Below are 25373 nucleotides of genomic sequence, written 5' to 3'. Positions count from 1 at the left end.
AACTCGGGGTTTAGAGGATTTTAATTTGACATGTTCATTTGAATAAAATTGCCAATTATGTCATCTGTAGATTTGATGGACCTCGAGGAAGAGGATATGACAAATTTGAAGGCTCAAGACAGAGAGGGCCTCGTTTTGACTCCCAGCGCTCGGAAGGATACAGGTCACGTTTTGACCGACAGAATACAGATGGACAGTCTTCAAGTAGGTGGGGGACTATCCCACGAGGACCAGCAGCACAATTTTATACTTCGACAAATGCATCACATGGACATGGTTCCCGACCTAGTGGTCCAAGGTGGAGAGGGCCCAGGCCTCATTTGGGGCAGCAGCAGCAGCAGCAGCAGCAGTCACAGACAGACTCACAGTCAGAAAACAAAGAACCTTTTACAGACGTAGCTGGCAATCAGCAGACTGTAAGCAGAACACAGTCTACTCCTGATGTACAGAGTGCAGGTCCCATGGAGCCAAATGAGGACCTGACAAACACTCAACAGGAACCATCCAAACCTGAAGTCAAGGAAACTATATCAGACCCTCCTAAAAAGTGGACGTGGAGTTCACATGATCCTAACCAGCAAGTAGAAGAGTCCAAAGCACCTACTCCACCTATTCAGAACCAGAAATCAACATCCCTTTCTAGTAACCCTGTAGCTTTGCAGTCAGGTATTGCAAGAACAGGTGGTGCGGTAACCCCTGTAACAGGAAATCAGGATTTGGATTCACCAGACGGACAGTTGGTTGCTTCAGATAGCACCCAGGGCCTACCTGGGCCAGAAAGCAGAGGGAAAGGGCCGTTTATGCATGAAGATAGAGGCAAGGGACCAGCAAGCAGAGGAAGGGGCCAGGGCAGACTGGATGATGGCCGTGGCAGAGGGCAGGGGGATGGCCGTGGCTGGGGAATGGGCCGTGGCCGAGGGATGGGCAGGATGGACGGTGGCCGAGGGATGGGCAGGATGGACGGTGGCCGGGGAATGGGCAGGATGGACGGTGGTTGGGGAATGGGCAGGATGGATGACGGCCATGGCCGGGGAATGGGCAGGATGGACGACGGCCGTGGCAGAGGATATGTATACAGAGGCAGAGGGCAGGCTAGGCAGGCATCCATCCGTGGCAGGGGGATGTTCAGGAGAGCAGGCAGCAGGGAGAGGATGCCAGATAGGCGGTCAGGAAGCAGGGAGAGGATGCCAGATGGACGGTCTGGCAGCCGAGAGAGGGGGCTGGGTGGACGGTCAGATAGCCATGAGAGGGTATTCTCTAGCCGAGACAGAGAGCTAGCTGGGCGGACAGGCAGCCGGGACAGGGGACGGGCAGGTAGCCGGGAGAGAGGCCTAGTCAGGCGGGCGGGCAGCCGGGAGAGGGAGCCCATGCGGCGGGCAGGTAGCCGGGAGAGGGAGCCCATGCGGCGGGCGGGCAGCCGGGAGAGAGTCCCGGTCAGGCGGGCAGGCAGCCGGGAGAGGGTCCCAGTCAGGCGGGCAGGTAGCCGTGAGAGAGGCCCGGTCAGGCGGGCAGGTAGCCGGGAGAGGGGTCCCATCAGGAGGCCAGGTAGCCGGGAGAGGGAAGCAGGAAGAACTGAAACAGGCAATATAGATAAACCTATGCACCTAGGAGATGACCCTGACCAATTGCCTCCATACCATCGAGATGAGACACTCAGGGGTTCTTGGGGTCATGAAGATGATAGAATGCAGGAGGAATTCCCTTTGGATAGTCAAGATGACCCTTCTTTGGAGCATGAGCGATTGGATGAATGGGAAAGAGAACGATACTGGAGAGATCACAACTCTGATTATCAGGATGATTCTGTAGATGTGTATGACAGAGATGACAGGTTGCAATCCCACCACTCATTGCCTCCATTATCTCCTCTACCGCCACTACCTCCTTTATCATCTGATCATGACAGACGAGATTCGTGGTGGGATGACTGGAAAAGGCCAAGAGAGAGGGAACTAGAAAGAGATCTAGATAGGACTGGAAGATCCTCAGATATTTATGATCAAGATTTAGACAGAGAATGGGATAGAGACTGGGACATGAGACCTATGGATGACAGAGAAATGGGGAATCGTGACCTGGATATCCCTCCTCTACCACCATTACCACCTCTTCCACCTCTGGACAGATACCGTGAAGATAGGTGGAGGGAGGATAGGAACAGAGATCATTATGACAGAGATCTCCGAGACAGAGGGGAGCTGAGGATTCGAGAGTATCCAGAGAGGTATGACACATGGCGGGAGAAGCAAGACTACCTTCCTGAAAGGACTGATTGGGAGAGGGAACGGTTGTCGGACAGGTGGTATCCAGATGATGGAGACAGACTGCGGTCTTTGGATGATCATTCAGATTCATCCCTTCCTCCACCTTCACATTCCTCTGATATGCTGGGAGCAGATTCAAACCTGGACTCTGACCAGTCCTTGGGAGGAGTGATGGTCCTTAGCCAAAGACAGCATGAGATAATTCTGAAGGCTGCCCAGGAGCTCAAAATGCTTCGGTGAGTTGCCCGGTTTTGTCACTTTGGGTGGGAATCCCATTCTGTGGAAATGGTGTTCCTTTCCTAATTCATTCCTTGATTTACACAGAAATAGCTTAATTTCTTTTCACCATAGCATGATAGTAGGATCTCATGTGGAACAAGTTATTTGGAGTACCTCTATCACACCTTTTGTGGATGGACCTTTTTTCTTAAATAGAAGGTTGTCCCTTTCCCCATGAATATGGCATTCCCTGTTTGTTACCTTCCAAGAAGAGATCTGTCCGCATCACCTCACCAATCTTTTTGTTATCAACAAGCTTATTTGAGGATAATTACTTTTTAATCTTTTTATTGGTGTCAGATGAGCTCGTTGACTATTGCTTTTTAATACTTAACCTGTTAAAATCTACATTAATGTGGTTCTTAATTCACACAATGGGACCTATTTAATTTTTGGATGCTGCTTAGCTTTTAATTAAAGCGTATGTGGGTTTTTTTCTTTTTTCAATGATCTCTCATTTGAAATCCAGCATTGTCAGCGAATAATTTTGTCAAGTTTGGTTGATCTTCTGAGGTTCAACATAACAGTGGTGATAATGATCAGTAGGATATGAATGCAAGAGTTCACCAAGACCACATTCTAGAAAACAGGCACGAGACTCCCTAAGGCTTTAATAGGTATTTATTTCAAAACAAGTAATAGAATATCCTCTTAAACATCAGAAACATTCTAGGGCTCAGTAAATTTAGTAAAATTAGAATGAATGGAGCACATATCTATTCAAGTGCTATCTTTTGGTCCATGAGTTTAGGTGCATTAAGTGTGTTACCAAAAAAAAAAAAAAAAAGGAAAGATGAGTTTGTTTGACTGTTTTCAGTGAATGAGATCTTTCAGAGGAGATTGTAGAGAAAAGAGGAAGCATCTTAGAGATGGAGGTTCATGTGGTTCATCCTGTTCGAATTACTGAGTGATAGCTAAGGATGGGTGCCTAGTAAAGACAGGGTTTTAATTTCATAAACAAGATATGCTAGTATACTGGGCAACTAAAATGAATGTTAGGTTATCATTATTACATTTACATTAAACCATGGTGAAAGATAGAGACATTTTGCACTTTTCTTGAAGCCATTTTGTTTTCAGGCTCAGAAGATTGCTAAGCATCTGTCCTGTATGGGAGGCCTCAGTTGCATGCCAAAATGCAAGAAAAATAATTTTTAAAAAGGGAGAACTCTTATTCTGGATAATTTAATCTTTCACTGTACTTAGATTAATTCAACAGGTGTTAGTAACTGTGAAATACGTGTTGTAAATCAATATTTGTTAAAAGTTCAGTTCAACAGATCGTGTTCAGCTTCCTGACTTTCCCATTGCCTCAGGTTGCAAGGCATATGTTTTACTGTTTAATGTGACTAGCTGCAAGCCCGGGGACTGAAGCTAAGGACCATAGTTTGGGAATCACTATCTAAGTGAATAATTTATCAGGGTTGAAATATTTAAAAGTAGGAGCTAAAACGTTTTATGTAAGGAAGTAGATACATACTCTTTCTGAGCCAGTAAAAAGGGGAAATATAAATGTGATACTACTGATACTGATTTTTAATTGAGCAGGAGGGTAATCTTAAAATTAGTTACTTTGATATTTCTCATCAGATTCTTATAAGCAGCTGACTCCAGTCTGAACAGTAGGAACAACTTTAAGGAGAGTGCTTATGGTTTAGGTTTTTTGAGCCACAAGTTACACCAGCAGTGTAACTGCTTTCATCTAGCTTTGCTTTTAGTGTGTGTAAAACAGCATACTCTGATCTGCATGCTGTTCTGTGTGTCATCTGTTGTATTTAGTTGTTCTTTGGGAACTACTTTAATACAGACAATTAATGTGAACAAAGACTTAGGAGCAATAAAAAAAAACCTAGATAAAAAATGCTAACAAAACCTGAAAGGAGATCATACTGAATAGAACTTTGTAATCCAGTGGTTGTAGTGTTCACTGCTGGTCCTGGGCTCTGCTCCATAGACTATATATTGGTTATATGATAAATAGCATTTTCATATATAAAACAAGGAAACAAAAGTTAAAATCACTGTTTGTTTTTTGAATATTGGAATGTCTGTTGTGCTTTGTTGGCCTCAACCCTGTTAGACTCAGAGCAAGTCACTGAGAGCGCTTATGCACACATTTCCAGTGGGCTTCTTGTTTGCAGAAGGTGATGGTAGAAACTAAAAATCCATCTTTGCTCTTTACTGTCAAAGTGGAGTGGTTCTGGCCAAGCACAAAAGCATAACTGCATGTCTTGGGGAAAACTTGTGATCAAAAAAGGATGCAGTGAATATACTAAATACCTCCGTGGTTAGGTGGATGTGAAACAGGGATTTCTGAATCACAGCGTTGACCATGTTAAGCCTGCTGTGTCCTTTTCTTCTTTGGACTTGGCCTCTGATGCTAGTGTAATACATGGTTTTCACCGTGAGTGTTGATTTCTTTAATTTTTCATTTAAGCTACAGACTGATAACACTTTCTTGTGATTTACGTGCAGAGAGCAAAAAGAGCAGCTACAGAAGTTGAAAGAGTTTAAACCTGACATTTCCACACAGGACTCTCCGAGATCACAGAATACAAGCGCAAGGCCAGGTACCTTTCAGGTAAATTTATTTTATGTTAACTTAATAACATGCTGGTAGTAATTACTATTAATTTGTGTGTCAGATCAGTTCTACAGTCTGATGGTCCAATTTCTCTGTGGAATGTCTTCCCAGCAGCCCTTACAATCTCATCAATCTTCTGTTGAGGCAAAGCATCTTCTTTAGTTTCTTTAGATTTTTCCAAAGCCTTTTCTACTCATTTAGTCCACCACATCTTCTGAGCGTGACCCATTAGGGACAGTAGTGCATGAGGTTCAACAGCCTAGATTGCTGTGGGATGATGTGCAAGAAGAGGTGAGCTCTTCCAAACAGGAGCATAAGGCTCATGAGGAGACCTTCCTGTTCCTTGCTTAAGTTCTGGTATCTTGTGGTGTTTTTTTTTTTTTCCTACTTTAAGAGCTCTCTCACCTTTGAAGTTTGAGAAATTTGAGGATAGGTCCATCAGAAACTGAGATATTTCAATGTCGAGTGGGCATTAGCTTTCTGTTTGCTGTCTTTATTGGGAATTCTCATTACCCTCTAGAATATCATAAAGTGCATGGAAACTTACTTTTGTGTTCCTCCATGTCTTCATCTCCTGTTGTGGTTCAAGTTATTCCTCTACTGCTTAATCCCCTGGTTGGTTCTGGGAACTCTTCTCAGCTGCTTATATTTGGGAATTTTTTGATAATTTGTACCTGGTCAGAAACCAACTGAACTTCTGCAGTCCTGTTAACTCAGGTTTATAAATCCTTCCTAGAATGAATAAACAATAGTGTATATTGGAGGAGATAACTGAGTCTTTACTCTTTTTTGGACTTAGCCTCTGATGCTTCAGTCTTTATTCTTCATCACATCTTAACCCCAAAGTTGCTGGTACCAATAAATTTAGCCATAATGACCTCTGGGTCTGACATTTAGCCAGACCAAGCTTTGTTTATCCCTCCCTCCAGAGAAGTGTTATGCAGCGAATGAGGCACTGCAAGTTTTCTTTTTGCCTTGGTGGCCTCTTCCTTGTTTGCAGTGTCTATAAAGTAAAATAATGGAACAGATTTGCTACCCAGAACTGCATGTGCGCTGATGCCTTTAGGAGGTGACTTTACTCAACTTTGGTATTTTGTATCTCAGACTAGTTCACCTATCTGCCTAGAGGGATTCAAACAACTCTTGGGATTTCTGCCTTCAGATTTCTGCTCTGACTTTGAACTGTCATTACAAATTTCAGCTTTGTATCCACAACTGTTCTGCAAGTTTTATTGCATATTGCTAATAAGGCTGCCTGTAACTTGGCATCTGCTGTGATGCTGAAAGGACTTGTGACACAGCACATGGGGTTCCACGGCAATGTTTGGTTCATGAAGGGTTTTTTAAATTTTGTTTTGTTTTCCACTGGCAAGGCCTCCCTATTTATTATGTTGATCAGATGCTGATTTCATTAAGGGGTTTCCAGGTGTTTCTGCTCTCTGGAAATTTTTCCGGTGACTTCCAGAAAGAAGCTGGCCTTATCAGTCCTTTTGTGCCTCACCAAGCTGCCTTACTTTCAGAGTTTTTTTCAGCCTCCTCACAGACAGCAGGAATCTTCGCACACAGCAGGAGTCTTTGGGAATAAAACTATAGACACTTTTGAACTGAGATAGGCATACTGGAGCTTAAATTGGTAAGGTTACTTTGAAGGAGAAAATGAATAGTATTGAAGCCTTCCCATAGTGAACTAATACCAAATCAGTTCAGGCCACCAGTTCTTGAAATATTGTCCTCCTACCTGTAGCACGTTGATGGAGGTACTAGAAAATGCTTATGATTTGATTACTGATTGCCGTTGTGCTTACTGACTTACAGAGGATGAGAGAAGGTTAGTTTACAGATCTACATTAAAAGTGCTTTCTGCATCTAGGTCTCTTCTCAGCTATCTTCAGAGGCACCAGTAGAAGCCCAAGCTATTAAACCTTCTCCTGCTGTTATTATAAAGCCTCCCGTGTTGTTCAGACAGCCCACCCCTGTGACAAGACCAAGTGCCCCACTGACAAGGCCTGCTACACCTATGACAAGGCCACATGCTCCAGTTTCTACTCCAACTACAACCCCAAGTCATGGTCAGTCTTTAAAACCATCACCTTCTACTATGGAACAGGAACGCTGGGATGAGGATTCTTTCCACGGACTCTGGGACACAAATGAGGATAAAGGAGCAAATATGGAGTACGAGTTGTGTAAACAGGAATCAATGATGCCTCCACCTGTCTCCTCACCTGTGAAAGGACCTGCTGTTCACACCTCTGTTCCATCAGCTGTACCAGTGTCCCTTCCTCCAGTTATCCCACCGGTTCCTAAAGCACCTGTAATTCAGCAAACTGTGGATTATGGCCATGGGCGAGGTGGGTATTGCAGTGTATTTGATCTGTAATGGAGAGCTAATTAGTCCTCTCAGCTTCTTTCTCAAGGAGTGTGCCACGCAAAGTATGCCATAGATGTTCTGCAGTTGACCTGCAGGCTGCGTACATTGCGATCTAATGCTAAGCAACGCAGTTTTAAGGAGTCTGTAACCTCCAGCCTTGAGTTTAATGTTTTCTTTGGTGCTGTGGTAATGAGGTATTTCATGTCAACTGAGTGGTGTACAGCCACGTCTGCTTCTGATAACACACTGATGTGATGACATCAGTTGGTGTTTACGTTTAGATTGACGTTGATACTTTCCCTTAATCCCTTTGTAGCTGAGTATGGAAATAACTGTGCCAGAAGGTATTTTGGATTGTTACAGTTCTTACATGTGACTTAGTAACTTAAAGCAGAATGTGACTGGTGTTTGCATTATTTATATACTTAAGGGATGCGAGGTACCTTCTAGACAGGGAGGGAGACAAAGTCCTAGTTCTGAAGGGCGTGTGCCCTAAATGGGCATTTAATACATAAACAGTGAAGGGCTTTGATTCTTAGTATTGAGCTTATTAAAGCTAAAATTCAACATTTTTAAAAATAGAATTAATTTCCCTCATTCTTAGTTTTCAACAGGAGTGAAATCATATCATAAAGAAGTTCTTAAATTGTGCATTGTCTTTTAAAGAGCATTTTTTCTCTAAGGTGTCATAACATGAATTGAAGCCATATCAATTCCATTAAGTAGAAATTTTTCTAAAAGCTGTTAGAAAAATTGTCACTGTTCGAAATTTAAAGTGAGCGTTTCAGTTAATTTCTTGAAATGACAGTCGTTCTATGAGTCACTGAAAAATTCAGAGCATTTTAATGTTTATAATCTCCTGACTGTGTGTGCTACCTGAATTCATCTGAAAAGGCAGAAGTTCCATTCTTAAGATGAAGATATCTTAAAGAAATGTATACTTGCACACACACACGCATCTGCTTCAGACGTTCAAAACCAGGGTGTTGTGTACTTATATATAGCGCTCTTTGCATTATCCATTAAAAAAAATTTTGGTTAAGTTATTCCAGTCACTTTTAATGCCATTGACTTTTGATTGCTTTTCATGACAGAGGAAAGGAAATGGAAGAGGGGTACTTTAAGACCTTGATTTTTTTTTTTATTATTATTTTTAACTAGATATAACCACCAGTAAAGTGGAGCAGATTCCATATGGGGAGAGGGTTACCCTGCGTCCGGAACCTCTACCAGAGAGGCAAGCATTTCAAAAAGGTAGGGAACACTTGGCTAGCTCTCAGACAGTTGGTTAGCTTTTAAGAAAAGTTGTAAGGCACTAAAATCATATTTTAAACTAAGTAACTCTTGTTTAATCTAGAACCACTTCATTTTCTTCAGAGGCCCATAAAAATGACAGTTTCTGTTGTTGAGAGGAGTAACGCAATCAATGACCTAGCCACTTCAAAAATTCAGTTTTGTAGCTTTAAGTAGGATTGCATGGTATAGTTGTCTGTTACAGTTTGGAAAAGAGATTCGGTGACTGATTAAGTCCATTCTAGCCTTCACATTAGATGTTTCTATACACTTTTCTTGCACTCTTGTTTGTTGCTTTTCCTTTAAAAATAATAAGAGCTTCAGAGTATGTTTTAATAGTTTGGATTTCCATGGGTTTCTCCTTTCAGAGCACCCCGCTCGTTACAACAGAGAAAGAGATCGTGAGCCCTATTTTGAGCGTCAAGGTAATTCCAACACAGATCATCGGGATTTCAAGAGAGAGCGGGAATTGCACAGAGACCGTGGTTCTGTGGACTATGAACGAGAGAGATTTGAGAAAGAGCGGCATCCCCGAGATGATAGGTACGTGGTTTCAGAACACAAATGAAATCAATACAATTCAGGGTGTATTGAGTATCAGGCTGTCCATTTTCCCTGTGAGGTACATGTTCGTTTCTCTCTGGAATCCATAGTAGAAATTCTAGAAATATGCAAAATACTCTTTTGGCAGAGTTCTTCCTACTACACCTTCAAGGACTCAGTCTTACCGTGACAAGAAGGACCATCCCTCCTCCAGGCGGGGTGGTTTTGAAAGACCACCGTATGAACGGAAGACAGATCGTCCAGCATATGATCATGGGCCTTCCATGTTTGGAGGTACAGTTTCTCAATCTTGAAGCCATGCTAGAATATTACAAAATGTATGAACACATAGAGGTGAAGATTAATTGATTTGCAGTATTTCTTTGTTCAGAATATGTAATTCAGGAAAATTTTTTTGGGCCACGTCATGTAGTTTTGTTTCTCAGTGGTGATGAGATTAGGAATGCAACAGTTATACTCGGCTAAAAAATGTCTTTGATTGCAATAGTTTCAAGGTTAGAAATTGTATTATTTTGGAGACAAATTGTGAATTTATCCTAAAATAATGAAAGTCTGTTTAAATCAGCTCAGCTGGGTATGAACATCTTAATTTTTTTATTTTACTGAACTAAGAAAATTCTTCTGTCCAAACACTGGAATTTGAAGGTGATCGTAGAAATTACCCTGAGGAAAGGATTCCTATTTCTGCTCCGTCAATCCCCCGTCAGCCACCACCTGCTCCGCGAGTGGAAAGGAAGCCAGAATCTAAAAATGTAGATGATATTTTGAAGCCACCAGGACGGGATAGTAGGCCAGAGAGGGTGAGTATGCTTTCTGAAAACAACAGTCTGTGAAGTCTGTATTCAGATAAAATGCTCATGAGTGCAATATGTTGGGAACAAGCCAACATTCGAGGAAGCTCTGGAAATTCTCTCCATTCCTTTGCAAACGTCTAGAGTGTTGTAGCATGGTTATTAAGAGTCTGTAGGAGATACAAACTGCCTGGGAATGGTAAGATGAAATTCCTATTAGTAGGTAAAGTTAATGGGTATTTTAGACTCTGAGATCTTCACTTGGGTTTTTGATGTGTCAGAGGAAAGACTTGGCTTTACACAGAGTCAGAGATTCGGCAACACACCATAAAACATAAGAACGAACAAGATTCAGGCTATGAAATGTTTAGACAAGTTTCGTTCAGTTAATTTTTACCTAAACCAGCTCTATAGCAACTTATGCAGTGTAAGCTGCTGAGATGATTAACATCATATACTCTTACTCTGTGGAACTAGTACCATTCCTCACAACCTGGTTTGTAAAACAGGCAGTGAGGCATGATACTGGCTTTGCTTGATAATACCCAAAAGTGTGAGCCCAGAGCACATAATTTTCTAGAAGAAAATTTTTACCTGGTCCTGCTCTGGCAGGGGGATTGGACTAGATGATCTTTCAGGGTCCCTTCCAACCCCTGACATTCTGTGATTCTGTGTGATTCTGTGATTATGCTAAATGTAGTACTGTATCCTATGTTCTCACATGATCTTTGTTCCAGATTGTAATCATCATGAGAGGGTTGCCTGGCAGTGGAAAGACACATGTAGCAAAACTCATCAGGGTATGTAAACAACCGCTCACTGTGTACTGGTGCTTGTCTTACGTGTGCTTCCCCTGCTGTTTTCTGTTTGCCTGGAATTTCAGCCTGTTGTTATTTCACATTCCATGTCTTCATATGGTATGTGAATCCCCTCCACTGTTAGCAAGCATGAGGCATACTCCTCTCTTCTTGTTTTGAATATAGAGCAGGAAAGTGCTGTTTGCCAAAACTGTTCTGAAGATCCTCTGTAGCAGAATGGAATTTTTACAGCAAGAGTATGTGTTTTATTTTTGCTTTCTTCCCAGGATAAGGAAGTAGAGTGTGGAGGACCTGCACCAAGAGTGCTCAGCCTGGATGACTACTTTATCACTGAAGTGGAAAAAGAAGAGAGAGACCCAGACACAGGGAAAAAAGTGAAAAAGAAGGTACTTCTAGTTCAGTTGTTTATCTTGACAAAGGAACAAGATGTTCTGGAACAAGACAGTGGCAATCAGAATTTCAGTCTGTGGCTCTGGAAGAGTGCAGACGTCTGTGGGCTGTTTTACAAAGCAAGTCAATATAACCTAAGGGCAAAATGGGCAAATTCTTAAAAGGTGACCTGGAAGATGTTTTTCTTATGCCAGTGTACTTTGTGGTCATGACATTTAGCAGTTGAACATTAGCAATTTAACAGGTGTCCTTTTTCGTAAATGCTTTTGTCCTTGATAAAGGTGATGGAGTATGAATATGAAGCTGATATGGAAGAGACCTATCGTACCAGCATGTTTAAAACTTTCAAAAAGACCTTGGATGATGGCTTCTTCCCCTTCATTATCCTTGATGCTATCAATGACAGAGTGCGACATTTTGAACAGTTTTGGAGTGCTGCAAAAACCAAGGGTTTTGAGGTAATGGAGCCTAAAAAGCATTTAAACTTGCTAGCACCCGTATGCTGGTATTTTTAAGTTTTTGAATGCAAAGTTCCTCGCACGTTCAGGAAAAATGTCATGGTCTACAGTTTTTTGCCTTTCTTAGAATGTAACTGCAGAGTGTATCACCGGGTAGAAAAAGAGCTCTAAAAATTGATTTACAATATTTAATACTGTCTTTCTCTTTCTAGGTGTACTTAGCTGAAATGAGTGCAGATAACCAGACGTGTTCCAAGCGGAATATTCATGGACGCAAGCTAAAGGAAATCAGCAGGGTAACTGTGTACTTCTGGAGTTACAGGATTAATGATGGGTTTTATTGTGCTTCCAGACCTGCTGATGTTGGAAAACTGTTGACCTCTTTTAGACTACATAGTGCTTACACCATTCCTCTAAGAAGAGCTGGTAGTTATTATGGGATTGATTTACATTAAGTTTCTGAAGTACAGATACATCTTGTATGGAAACCAAATTTTCCATTGAATCTGTTGCGTTTTTAGAGGTGCTTCATTTTTATTTGTTCTTTGTTAGATGGCTGATCACTGGGAGGCAGCACCACGTCACATGATGCGCCTGGACATTCGTTCTCTATTGCAGGATGCTGCTATCGAAGAGGTGAGAATCTCTGTGCTTGTTAACGTTACAGATTACGTAGTTGTGACTATACTGAAAATACAAAGCAGAGAAAGGTATGATCACAGCAGCGCAGTTATACTTGGCACTGTAGAAAGCCAGAACCGCTGTGTCAGACAAGTGTATTCCATTATTCTTATCAATTACCCAAACATGAAGGTACATGTTACTTTTTATCACCTTTTTTTGAAGCCCAAACTTAGCATCTTTGAACAAGACTTGAAGCCACTTTGCTCTTAGCAATTGTTGAGTACCAATTAAAGAGGATCTTTGCACTCTCAGATGAAACTCGGCACTTTTTCAGGTTACTGGATTAATTGGATCATAATTTGAGGAAGTAGTTTGATAAAATAAATAAGGAAACAAATTTGAACTCCTGTTGGTCCCTGCTTTGAGAAATACAGACCTGTAGCAGAGAATGAAGAAATAACTGACACGTAGCAGAAGATTACACTTGCTGTAGAAGTATGCTACCTTTTTATTCCATTTGCAGTTTGCTGTGACATGAATCTTCGGTGTGTCAGTTTTCTGTATTGCTGCATTCTTCTTTGGCAGATGTTTCAGGAGCTCTCGGAATAATTTATTATGTTAATTGTATGGTCATCGTGAATGTACCATAGCTGCGTGTTGCTGTCAGAACAGCTCTTGCCACAGCCATAGAAACTGGTGAACTGCTGAAATAAGAGGAGAGTTTACTCTTTGCAGTTTGTCATGAGGTCAGCAGGTTATTTCTGAATCTCCAAATTCTTTGTGTCAGAAAATAGTAATCTTTAAGAGGACAGCAAAAGGCTCAGCTCTCAAGTAGACTCAGAGAAGGGCAGATTTGGGATTTACTCTCTGTGCATCAAGGTTTTACTAATGGTATTAAGAACTGTACGTACTTGGAGAGTTTTAGTATTCCGCAGCATGAATCCCCATTGGAGAAGTAGCTAGAAGGGAACCTGCTTCTGAGGGAGGCAAAAATGGAGCCAGTATTCACATATATGGTATCACCATACTTTCCAAGATGAATCCTTCGTCCATTTGAACTTGGAATCTTCTACTTAATCTGCTAAAAAGATACTACTTAGAAGTCAAGCAGTGCCTTGTAAGTCTACACTTGTGCTTTGGAACAGGTGGAGATGGAGGATTTTGATGCAAATATTGAAGACCAGAAAGAAGAAGTCAAGAAGGATACAGCAGAGGAGGAAGAAAGTGAACTGGTAGGAGACACATCAGCCGTCTCTAACAAAATGTTTGTTAATGTGTCTGAGGGAGAATCTCAGTCTTATAAATGCCAACTCATTGCCGTTCTTAGCAGTGCGATCTTAGTACACACATTTCTAGTCATTTGTTCCTTAAACATTTCTAGGAGAAATTTAATGTTAAAACATATAATTCCTAACTGATTTTTTTTAAGTATCTGGGAGTATATGCCACAAACAGCATTATCAGTGGCGACATGCCTCTTACAACATTTATAAATTGCAGTACACTATAGCATTGTCTTCCAGATTATCTAAGAATTACACTGAGAGATGGGAAGAATGGGCAAAGATTAATTTAGCTTATTTCCTTTCACGTGTCTAAAGAACTCTTCTCGACTGTCACAGTATATGACAACAATTCCAAAGAAGAATGCTTTCTCTGCCAAGGCTCTCTGGCTTTGTTTGTCAGTAGGTATTTCCAAGATGAGGGTTTAGGTCTCTTGGATAAATGAAAATTAGAGGATTGCCCCAAGGGATGGTATTTATAAGTATGTATTTAAAAGGCTGTAGAAAGCTTCCTAATGTAACTTCTTGGTATGTGTTGGAGCTGCAACTGGTCAGTGCTTGATGAGTTCAATGTGACAAACACAACCAAGCAGTTAAACTCCAATAAAAAGGAAGTAACCAAAAATGTCTGAGATGAGCAAAGTCCTTTTTCTTGATGGAAATTTACGATTCCTTAGGAGTGACAGTTCAGAAAGCAGTTGAAATACAGAATAAAAAAATAATAAAGCTTAGGAAGAGTGGGTTTTAATAAACATTTGTTTTTTGCAACATGACTCATTTATTCTCTTTACTAAATTACTCTTCGGCACAGAGTATGAGATTGCATAAAATGTGGTTAGAACGTTTCAAAGGTGCATCCATGTTTACAAGAATGTGGCTGCTAGTCTCATTTCTTGGAAGTGAGCTATATCTACATGAGAAAGTTGTCTAGCTTTTGAGACATCTGTGTGTAAATGTGTGCGTATGTGTGTGTTTACGGGCTCTGGGGAGTGTCCTAATGTACAGCATATATAACAATAGGCCTTTATGTTATGAGACAAGGAGAAGGCTTGGTGGTGAAAACTATGCAAATAACTAATAACTAAAAGTAATCTACATATAAGAATGTTTTCTATTCAGATTCACAAGAGATTAAAAATAGCAAAGAATTATCTGCTGTATGTAATCTCTGCTATTCACTCACATGGCTAATCTCAGAGAGAGAAGTATGCAGACAGAAAGGTGGAACAGTACGCTGTATTTGGTATCTGTTACCTTCTTGAGAGCAGTTGGTAAGGGTTCTTCAATTCATTTTGCTGAATTTAATCCTGTGGAAAAAAAGAAGTCTGAAGCTCCTGCCATTTGGCAGATGTCCTTGAAATATCCAGCTGTCTTGTACTAAAGGATGAAGTCTGAATCTTTTCTTGTCCTATCTGAGGACTGGGATATTGTACAGATTCAGTACACAATAGGCCATTTCACACCATCAAAGTCACTCTTTTGTTGCTATTATCAACTCCCATAAGGTTGTTTGTAGCATTCGGACAATTCTTGCTTTTCTGTGCTTGATGGTATGAATTATTGATGCATTTAACTTAGTGTTCTCACCAATGTATCACAGATCACTTTGTTCAATACAGGCTTCTAGCTGTGGTGTAAACTTTCTGAGCAAATTTTAATGTGCAATTTGGTTTAAAAGTATAAGTATACATGTATAATATATATATATACACATTATTTATTTGTTACAAGGGAGTATTGCAGCACAAGCTGTCTTAGTTTGTATTAATTACAGACTTGATCAAAACCAATAAAATATAGAGATCTGATAAGTCACTGATACATGCTTGATAGAAAAAAGGTCTTTCAGGGATTTTGGAAGAGCAATGCTGAACATAATCAAAAGCAGTGTAGCTCTCTGGAATAGTCCACTCTGATTTAGTAACTACCATTAGCATTAACAAATACATGTGCATGTTTACCACAGCGGAGGCAACCTATAAATAGAGCAGGAAAGAAGTTAGTGTAATAAAACTGTTCTGTGGGTTGTTTGTTTTCTTGTTGGAAACCACTCTACTTCTAGAGTAGTTCTTTTCCCTTTCTATTAAAAATCATTCTTAAAATAATGAAATTCTCACAGGAGTTCCATTTCACTACATTCAACTTTTTATGTGATTGCAGAGGAACATAAGTAGTTTTATATCAAATCTGAACAGCTGAAATGAGTTGTGAGGAGTTGCTTAGTAAGGATTTACTTGTCCAAGAGTATAAAATGAAAAGGCAACAAGAAGATATCTAAAATAAATACTTTTTTGCCAAATTTACTATCATTATGCTCATTTACAAGGAATTACCTGGCTAAAGATCATTAGGTGTAAAACATATGATGACATTATTTGTAGGGAAAAAGTGTTTTAAAAGAATCGTTGAACTAAGAAGGTTATTTTTAAATGAAAAATAATACTTAAATCTCAGTGATTCAGCAGATACTCTGATTTAAACTAAAAAAAATAATTTTGTTTAGTTGCGGGCTAACCACTCATACAAGAATTTAGTTACGTCCCTTCAAAAGGATCATTATGTGAAGCTTGTGTGTAGTAAATCTGGGAATATATTCTTAAAAGCTTATGACTACGGTAACTTTTGCATTTGTATTTGTAAAGCTTTGAATATTCTTTATGCCTGATAAGTTGTGTTGCAATAACTTTGCCACCTGGGATAATGTGATATAGTAACTGTGCACACAGCGCCATTGCTGTCTGTTAGACTCGTTCTGGAGTTCTGTGTTTGCAGAGGGTAGCACTCTTGTAACGATTTGCAAGGGCTGCTAAAATCAATGAATGGGAGGTGGATGCAGAAGTTCTGAAATACTGAGTAATTTGTTTCCTTCATCTGATAACAAGAATTGTGCCTTACGAAAAGAAATACCTTAAGCTCCCATTATAATGCTGTTTCCAGTTCAAAAGTGATATGCATGTGTGTCTCTCTCTAATCCTCCGAGCTTCTCTCTGTGTATGATTTAGGGTTACATTCCGAAAAGCAAATGGGAGATGGACACTTCTGAGGCAAAGCTAGGTGGGTATTTATTTTTTCCTGTTTCTTATAGTTGGTGTCTGATGATGTTTGCAAAACCTGAACTTTCATTTTTACTGTCCCTCCTTACCAAAGACAAATAAATGTATTGATCTCATACACGTGTCTGAAACTGCAGAAGCATCTGTACAGAAAAGGAATTTGGCTTCTGCCAGAGGCAAGGGAGTTATGACTTTCTAACCATCTGGTTTATATACTCATTAATTGTTCTTCCATGTGTTCAAGGACAGTACTTTGTCTTAGATTTTTTAAAAAGCAGTATTTCTATTCTTTATTCTTCTCTTCCGTGTTATAAAAAGCAAAGAGTCAACATTGCACTGGATTCTTGTTCATACTGCATACCTTTTTTTTAAGCCTAAATGTCGTCAGTAACTTCCTACTCTCTTGGAGACATGCCTAGTCGCTAACTGTATTGAAGATGTTTCTCACTCTCCAAAATCGACATGTGTGAGGACAAAGTAATGCCTTGCTTTGAAGTTGGTTCTGAATTATTAGGCCTTGGTATATCTTTTCAGCAACTTAGGTGTTAAAAAGTTAAAGTTCATGATGCTTTTCAGTTCTAAGAGAGTACTAGAATTCTTTTTAGTAGGATGCGAAATGAACTTCCCAGGCGTGCAAGGGCACTATTTTTGCTGCACTTTTTGTTCTGATTGGTGCTGCTGGTTGCATTAGACATAAGTGCTGATATTAGGATTTTGTCGAAGTCGAAAGCAACTTTCAGGCTGAAATGTACCATGGCTGTGGTGGAAGGTGGACACATGGAAAGGGGTTTCTGGTCATCGTGATCAGTTTGGGGTTTGGTTTTTTTTTTAACTGTAATGGTATTAAGTGAAGATTTTATCAATACAGTCTGCATAAAACTGCTATTTTCTGTCACATCTATGAGAAGTAACAAATAATCTGAATGGGACGCAGCATGTCTTAATGTTTTGAGGTTTGCTTCTGCATGTGTAGTACAGCCCTGTGTATCATCACTTTCCAATAACCAAAATCACAATTGCACCATAGAAATAGCATTAGAAGTTCTGGCTTACATAAAACAGCCTTTCTTCTTTTGCTCTTAACTGTTTAGCTGCACCATCTCTTCTGCTGCTGTGCTCTGTTTTAAGTAATTTAAATATTTGTGGAATATATTGACGTTGTGGCACCTGCAGTACAACAGGAGGAGCCTTGTACTCAACGATCCCAGCATATCAAACAGCTAGGCAGTTAGAATTAATTCAGGATTGCTCTGCATTTTTGTTATGAGTTGATTATTTTAATATCTTGAGATTATTTCTTAAGTTTATATTGATTTTTTTTTTTTGGCCAGTTATGTATGAAATCAAATAGTACTGGAAAACTGCATTGTTGAAGAATGCTCTGATACATTGTGTTGTATTCCTTTTTAAATACTGAGTAGTAAGAACAGATGTGTTGCGCTGTGTAAGATGAACCTTAAGTCATCCCGTGTGTTTTACAAATATCACAGGAGTCCAAAGCGTGTTCTAAAAATATTTATGTGTAGTTTCTAGCAGTGTGGAGACTATAACTGCAGCAGCAATTTGCAGATAGCTTTCAAAATTTATCCCTCTCATGACTGAATACTGCTAACAAATAGAAACAAAGAACTTCATTGCATTTCTTTCCATATGAAAAATCCATAATATAAAATGCAGGAATTTTATATGGTCTCCTCTTAAATGCAGAATGGGGGACAAACAGCAGAGTTGATTTTATGCTGAAGTGAGTTACTTGCAACACTCTTACAATAATCCTTTAACAATCAATCTCCATTAACAAACTGGATGTTAACCATGCTGCAAGACACAGATACAGGTGCAGAGAAGATCTTTTTATTAAATCTGTATTTGCGATTTTGCTTTTATAACTACTCTCTAGATTCGTTTTTATAAATATATAGAACTACAGATTAAAAGTAACTTCTGACAGAACATACATTTAAAAAAAGCCAGGCATTCCTATGTAATGAATGCTGTTTGAAAAATTGCTCTGCAGGGGCAGACAACTTTTAGCTCAAGGTGTGCCATGTAAGCACTTCCAGTCTGTGAGTAAGAATTATTATATTTAATTCACAAAAAGACTTTGTTGTAGATGACCAATTAAAATTTTTTCATGAAAGGCATCTAAACTGTGATATGCATTTGTTGTTGCAAAGTTGAGTTATTTCCTGGAGCTGGCCTGCCCACTTAGGTTTATTGCATTAGTCCCAGAGGGCACACATTTGCAGAAGTGATGTGAGTGGAGAATCCAGAAAGAACACTTGTGGGTCTTGTTTTGCTTTTTTCTTTCTGAGTAGATGTTGTTGCAAGAAAGCACAATAAGATCTTACTGATTGTAATAAGCCTCAGAAAAGGTCTGAAAAGTTTGAGTTCTTTTGCTGCAATGCTGACTTGTGACAATCACCATACCATACACCTCAGAGCTCTTGCTTTAGTTCAGATTTACTTTGGCGGGGGTGATGCATTCCTCTGAATGTGTGTGGTATATAATTTCCATGTGTGTTGTGAGTGCACAGTCACATTTTTATTCTAAAGTCTAATCACTGGTCTGTCTCAGTGCGTAGTGCACATGGGTTCCTGTATTTAAATTTACAGAAATAGACTCGCATTTTTAAAATTTGACTATATTTGAAATGTTTAGCGCAATACTCTGTTTCAAAGTGCCACTTAGTGATGAGTTCTACAAACTTTCAGGAAAGGAGAAATGAGCTCTGGTATAGCTGAAGTTTTGATACCACTGTAAAATTTGCTCTAGAATGCAAATAACATTTTACATAAAACTTTGTGGCTTTTGTATAAGAAGGCTGAGAATTTATCTGGTTGATTCATTTAGTTTTTAAAGGAGCTGATTATGTCAGTTACTTTCAGATGCTTTATTATTAAAATTCTAAAGGTGAGTTTTTAAGTTCTGCGGGTTTTCAGAAGTGCTGCTGCTTCATTGTTTCTAAAATTGAAATGGTAAAATGCTGTTTGATAGTTTAACACTAAATAATCATCTGCCATAAATATTCACGAGTACCATTGTTACAAAATGACACCTTGTCTCATTTTCAGAAAAGAATATTCTGAAATAATGCTTTGTGGTAGGTTTTTGATATTTCTGTAGTGTGCCTACTGCATGGCACATGTACCTTGAACCACAATAGTATGGATGGAAGCAGATCCTTCTGGAAAGGCAATCCAACTTCAAACATGGAAGGAGATATCTTTTTAAAATAAATTCTGTGTAGCAGTAACAAAAAAAGGACAGAGGGGAATATATACTCTGAACGCCTCCTGAACTCCTTTATTGACGTTTGAGAGTTACACCTTTCGTGGCGATGTTTTCAATTGGTCTGTGTGCAGCAGGGAGTGGGAGACTGAACTCTTTCTTCCACATTGGGGATGAGATGAGCTTGCATCGTAGCATGTTGCCTTCCAACAGGAATATGTCCGTGTACAGATGCTTGCCGACAGAGAGCTCCTGAATTTTCGGTTCTTCATGTTCCTAAATGCTCCTCAATGCGTGCGTTTGCTCTCCTTTTCAATGTCGTTTTCTTCTGGAAACTCTTATGCTGCAAATGATCTAAGCTGATTGATCTGAGAGTAATACTGAGGAATAGTGCAAGTGCATTATGTGCTGGAGTAACAGAGGAATATTGTATAAATCGATTTCGTCTTCTAGAGGGAGTGCCATCTTCCTGTGGAGACCGAGCTTCAAATTTGGCAGATTTAACTTAGAGCAAAAGAAGAACCTTAACTGAATCGTGTAACAAGATATCATGTAACAGATACAAATATTCTGCACAGTTTTCTTAAATGTTGCCTTTTTTAAAAGGCAGAGGGGGATTAAAATGTGTTCTTAGAAGAAATTCTATGTCTGTTCCAAGGAAATGGGGCAAAGGTGGAGTCTTTAAAAATTTTAGAGTTGTATGAGGGAGAAATTACTTCATTAGTTTATGGCATTTAAATTATACTAACATGTCTGCATCACCGTTGCCTCACATTATCTCCGTTGTTACTCTTTTCTCTCCCATATTAAGTAAAAAAACCTCATCTCTGAACTGAGCTTCTTTAAACACATACCTTTGAACATCCTCTTCTGCTGTCAGAAAATATGCTGCCTTGTATTTGGTTTATTTCTGAGGCCTTTTGTGGGTGAACTGAATTACATCAGTGACTTCTGAAACAACGTTACTGATAGAACTGGAAATTATTTACGGAATATAACTGCCAAGCGAAGTATTTCTTCTGCATATGCTTGAATTGTTGGCTTATAAAATGGTAGCGTACATCAACAGAAGTACCTGTACAGCTGTTTTTCATTTTCATGCTTTGTTGTTCGTAATCTTAAAATGAATACTTCATCTCCTTTCCAAAAGCAGTTTGCCACATAATTTCAAGAAGGTGTTGTTTTTTCACTGAAAATAAATGTCCAAAGAGGAAGAACATTTTAGAAACTAGAAATGGAATTGTTTCTCCTCATGGCTTATCGGTTCAATAAGAAAAAGAAGAAAATGATGACTGTTGGACAAAGTACTGCTCAAATATTCATGACTGACCTCTTGCACCATGAAACAAAGGGTTCTGAGATATTTTTTTCCAGTCCTGGAGGATTTTTTGAGTGTGTTTTCCTTGTGGGGAGAGAAGAAGAAAAGGGGGGATCAGGGTTTCCAAGGAGCTTTTTGTTTAGCAAAACTAAATCTCAAAAACTTGTCTTTGATGCATTAAATTATATGATCATAACTTGTTCCCTGATACTGCATGTATGCCGTGTTTGACACAGTATTAAACCCCAAATTTGGGAAAAATGCTACAGTTTTAGTATTGTGTTCAAATACAGAAAGGTGGATCTGTGGTTCTTAGCTATTGATGGCTATATTGTACCTGTAAGGACAGGGTCCATATAGTATAAACATGCAGAAGAGCAAGCTTTTCTCCCTCAAACGAGTAACAAGACTGAGTGTAATTGCCACACAGTTAATGTGAAAGATCAATAAAACTTGAAAATGGTGTTGAGTCTTCTCTAGTTTATTTCAACTCTCATCATTCCACCTGTCAAGACAAGCTGGATGTGCAAGTTCTGCTGCTCATTCGTTTGAAATTTTTTCCACTCTCGTCTTGTTTGTGTGAATAATAGAAAAAAAATTCTCCTTTAACTCTGAGGCTCTGTGTTTGTTCTCAGACAAGCTGGATGGTTTGCGGACTGGCACTAAAAGGAAACGTGACTGGGAAGCAATTGCCAGCAGAATGGAAGATTATCTACAGCTTCCAGATGACTATGATACACGTGCTTCTGAACCGGGAAAGAAAAGGGTAATAAGTTTTCAAATGACTTACCGTCTGTATGTGACCATTTAACAGTCTATGTGAAAAAGAGTTTGTATCACGTCGTTCAGTGTCTATGAATATGGCAATTTCACTGACTCACTTTTTGTTTTGCTGTTCCACTAGATCCTGTCAGAATATTCTTTAGAGTAGGGTCTTCCACAGGTAAACAGATTAATTATAATGAAGTGAGAAATTGTAGATAATAAAGATTAACGATGCATGGCATGGCTTTTGAGATTTGGAATGGAATCATGTCCCATTTTGTGCTGGGGGAGATGATGTGCTTTGTTTCAGAGAAACATATTGAGCCCTTTTCTTATGCTATATGTTTTGCAATTAAATAGTATGGTATATAGTGCAGTTTTCAGGACAAGATGACTTTATTAAGCTATCTTTTGTTAGGTTTTGTGGTAAGTAGGCAGAGAAGCAGCACACTGTTTTTTATCTTCAAAAAGATTCAACTGAGGGAAGTATGAGCTATGTCGGTTTTATATCAATTAAGTCTTGAGGATGTTACCTCCTGCATATGCCTTGCATAAAGTTTGGGAGATGGTGTATAAGAAGTTGGCTTCAGCCACTTTGTATGTAGTTCTGTTTTGAACACAAAATGCTACATCTTCAAATACCATTGTGGGGGAAAAAAGGGCAAAAAAAATCATAGAGGGAGATGAAAAAAATCATAGAGGGAGATAGTCTCCAAAATAGAAAGACCAGCTTTAGCTGCTAAAGGTAATTTGAGTTAACTGTTGGTATTTGGGCTTTGTTTTGTTCTGTAATGTTGAATAGAAAACACAGGTAGTACTGGACAGCATGCGTGAGAGAAATGGAGATGCTAAGGCATTGGCAGAGGAATTGATGGTGTAAGAAAGCAGACATTGCTGATCGGCAGAAATGTCTGGGGAAATCCAGGTAGAATGTGGAATAGGGAGATGCTGGCAGAAAGGTCGTAAAGCTGTGTCCCCAAGTAACGTATCAGCCTGAGTGGGACTAATCAGTTAGGATGTCAAGGATGAGCTCCTTCATGTACTGTTTTTTCTTGTCCTGGAGTGGTGTGTTCCAGCTGAGTTTCTGGACTATATCCCTTCATCATCACCTGCCTCACTCTGTCCTCCTTGTTGCGCTCCCTCCCATTGGTCTGTGGGTTTGTGGGGGAGGGAGTGACTGTATATGTTTGAACAGGATGAATGCAAGTGATCTGCATGACCATGAAAAGCCATGAAGAAGAGATGGCTGCAGCTGTAAAGATGGGAAATAACTCTTCATGCATTTGTTATTTAGTGTAAAGAATTCGTGGAAAAATTTAAACAGAAATGTATCACATAAGATAGAGAAAACTGTCCCTCATTCACTCACTCATTGATGAGTTGCTCTTTAACACTGTCTTTCTGTGGTTTCATAGTCGTCTTCTAGTTGTGCAATTGAAAGACAGGTTGTACGGAATATGAAGAGACTAAATGAATCTTTGATATGTCTTGCTGCAGAAAGCATTGCTTTGAACAGAGAAATAATTGTAGTAATTACACTTCAGCTCTCAGAATTGTAGCATTGAAATGGAAAAGGCTAATCACCTGTACCTTTGTTCTACTCCATGGAACACGTGGGTTATTAAATTAAAAGTAGTGTAACCGGTGTAGTTTCCATCTTTACCCATCAGAAAGCAAATTAATCCTTCCATGTTCAAATGAAAATGAGTACAAATTCGAATTCCTGTGCTCTTATCTGTAGTGGAAAGCCTAGACTTGTCTCAGGATTTCTTAAGAGATTGTCCTACTGATAGTATGTTCTCCATAGGTGCGGTGGGCAGATCTAGAAGAAAAAAAAGATGCAGACAGGAAAAGGGCCATTGGTTTTGTTGTTGGGCAAACAGATTGGGAGAAGATAACAGATGAAAGTGGTCATCTTGCTGAGAGAGCCCTCAACCGCACCAAGTATATATGAAAAAGTGGTTGAATGGAATTTTGTGCCTTTAAGGTAAGTATTCAGTATTCCTGCAATTATAGCTTTGATGGGTTTTAGGTTTTTTTAACAGTTAAGGTTGCAGTTCATGTCATTGTTAGAGTTCTCCCAGACAAGATTATTTGATTTGGACCCTTGTATAGTGGATGTCAGCTGTGCCTGTGTCAATGTGCACCCTCCTGTACAGCATCTGAAAATAAAAGGAGAAGGATTGTCAGCTATCAATCTCCAAACCTTATTAACAGGAAGATTATGCTTTCATTAAAAGAGTAGTTTAGCTGTGTGCCTAGTTCTCTGTAGTTCAGATTTTGCTTACTATATGTTAACTCTGACCACGTTAGTTGCTGGTTTACTTGGTGTAACAAAGTTTTCCTTTCTTTACAGGCCATTTGCTCTGAGGAGAAGTGAACCAAGGTGTCATGAGCATCTTGCATGGGTCATGTCACTCCCACCTTCACAGTTTTTCTTTGTTACTTTAGTTTCAGCAGTTTTCTTGAGATATTGGCAGATAACCAGTGCCCTCAAAAAACCCGACGAATCCTGCTGCTCCTAAGTGAGAGAGACAGTTTACTTTTTAATATTTTTGGAGGGGAGGGAGGGGGAGGGCCAGTAGTTTTAGCTGCTGTTTGTGGGATAAAGTGGAAGGATTAGACAGATGTTACCTCCACTGTACTGTCACAGAATGTTTATCACCTTTGCTTTGTGGCTGTTCTCGTTTTATACTGTATGTACCTTGTAGCTTATTGTATTAGGAAGCAGAACAATAAATTTCACTATAAACTCGGTGTTCTTGATGGACCATACAGCATGGTTTTTGTTTGACATTTTAAATGTGGTCTGTGTTCACATGTTGACAGTGCTCGGTACCGTCCTTGCCTGGAGGAGGTGCTGTGCTCATATTCTGGAATGTCCTGTCTTCTAGGTTTATCACCTGCTCTTCTTTTCACAGACAGTTCCATTAAGGCCCCAGGTCTTGCTGGCCTTTAGGAGTCATACTGTTCTCCTTCTTCCTGGAGAGCAGGAATGATCGTTATTGTTTGGATCCCAGTTTCTCAATTATGTCAAATTGCCATTACTGCGTGAGTATAAATTCTGTCGAGTGGCTCTGAAATACTCAAGGTAGTAATATATGAAAAACATTGCTTTAATTCTCAACTCGAAAATAGGTTCTATGGAGTTCTCTGGAGGACAGCCTAGAAAATTCAGTTTGGTCTTACTATGTCTTTTAGTCAACACTGATCCCTACCAGGGTATTTCACTCCATTCATAAGTTTACTGTCTCGTAGAGAAACATCATTAAAAGAAGCAACAGAC

At 39.6% G+C, this 25373-nt stretch overlaps 1 protein-coding gene across 2 annotated transcripts in view; it reads left to right on the top strand.

The window, feature by feature from the left end:
- YLPM1 (YLP motif containing 1) overlaps window positions 1-24862 on the top strand; it is a 37812-nt gene extending 12950 nt beyond the window's left edge. Inside the window, exons 5-22 of one of the 2 annotated variants that reach the window (XM_086462056.1) lie at window positions 71-625; window positions 686-2500; window positions 5019-5124; window positions 6998-7478; window positions 8660-8752; window positions 9160-9334; window positions 9483-9628; window positions 9968-10155; window positions 10884-10946; window positions 11231-11350; window positions 11636-11812; window positions 12025-12108; window positions 12365-12448; window positions 13582-13668; window positions 16722-16773; window positions 21958-22088; window positions 23895-24074; window positions 24444-24862. In XM_086462056.1, coding sequence (XP_086318182.1) covers window positions 71-625; window positions 686-2500; window positions 5019-5124; window positions 6998-7478; window positions 8660-8752; window positions 9160-9334; window positions 9483-9628; window positions 9968-10155; window positions 10884-10946; window positions 11231-11350; window positions 11636-11812; window positions 12025-12108; window positions 12365-12448; window positions 13582-13668; window positions 16722-16773; window positions 21958-22088; window positions 23895-24041 — 4504 coding nt within the window. In that variant the 3' untranslated portion in view covers window positions 24042-24074; window positions 24444-24862. Of the gene's footprint in view, window positions 1-70; window positions 2501-5018; window positions 5125-6997; window positions 7479-8659; window positions 8753-9159; window positions 9335-9482; window positions 9629-9967; window positions 10156-10883; window positions 10947-11230; window positions 11351-11635; window positions 11813-12024; window positions 12109-12364; window positions 12449-13581; window positions 13669-16721; window positions 16774-21957; window positions 22089-23894; window positions 24075-24443 lie in introns of both variants that reach the window. The other variant, XM_086462055.1, reaches the window with a different exon arrangement.
- The last annotated feature ends 511 nt before the right edge of the window (window positions 24863-25373 follow it).

The sequence above is a fragment of the Leptosomus discolor genome, chromosome 3 (assembly GCF_034619465.1).
Source record: "Leptosomus discolor isolate bLepDis1 chromosome 3, bLepDis1.hap2, whole genome shotgun sequence".
Taxonomy (NCBI): Eukaryota; Metazoa; Chordata; class Aves; order Leptosomiformes; family Leptosomidae; genus Leptosomus; species Leptosomus discolor.
The sequence above is the reverse complement of the archived record's forward strand: the minus strand, read 5'-3'. Positions and strand labels throughout refer to the sequence as shown.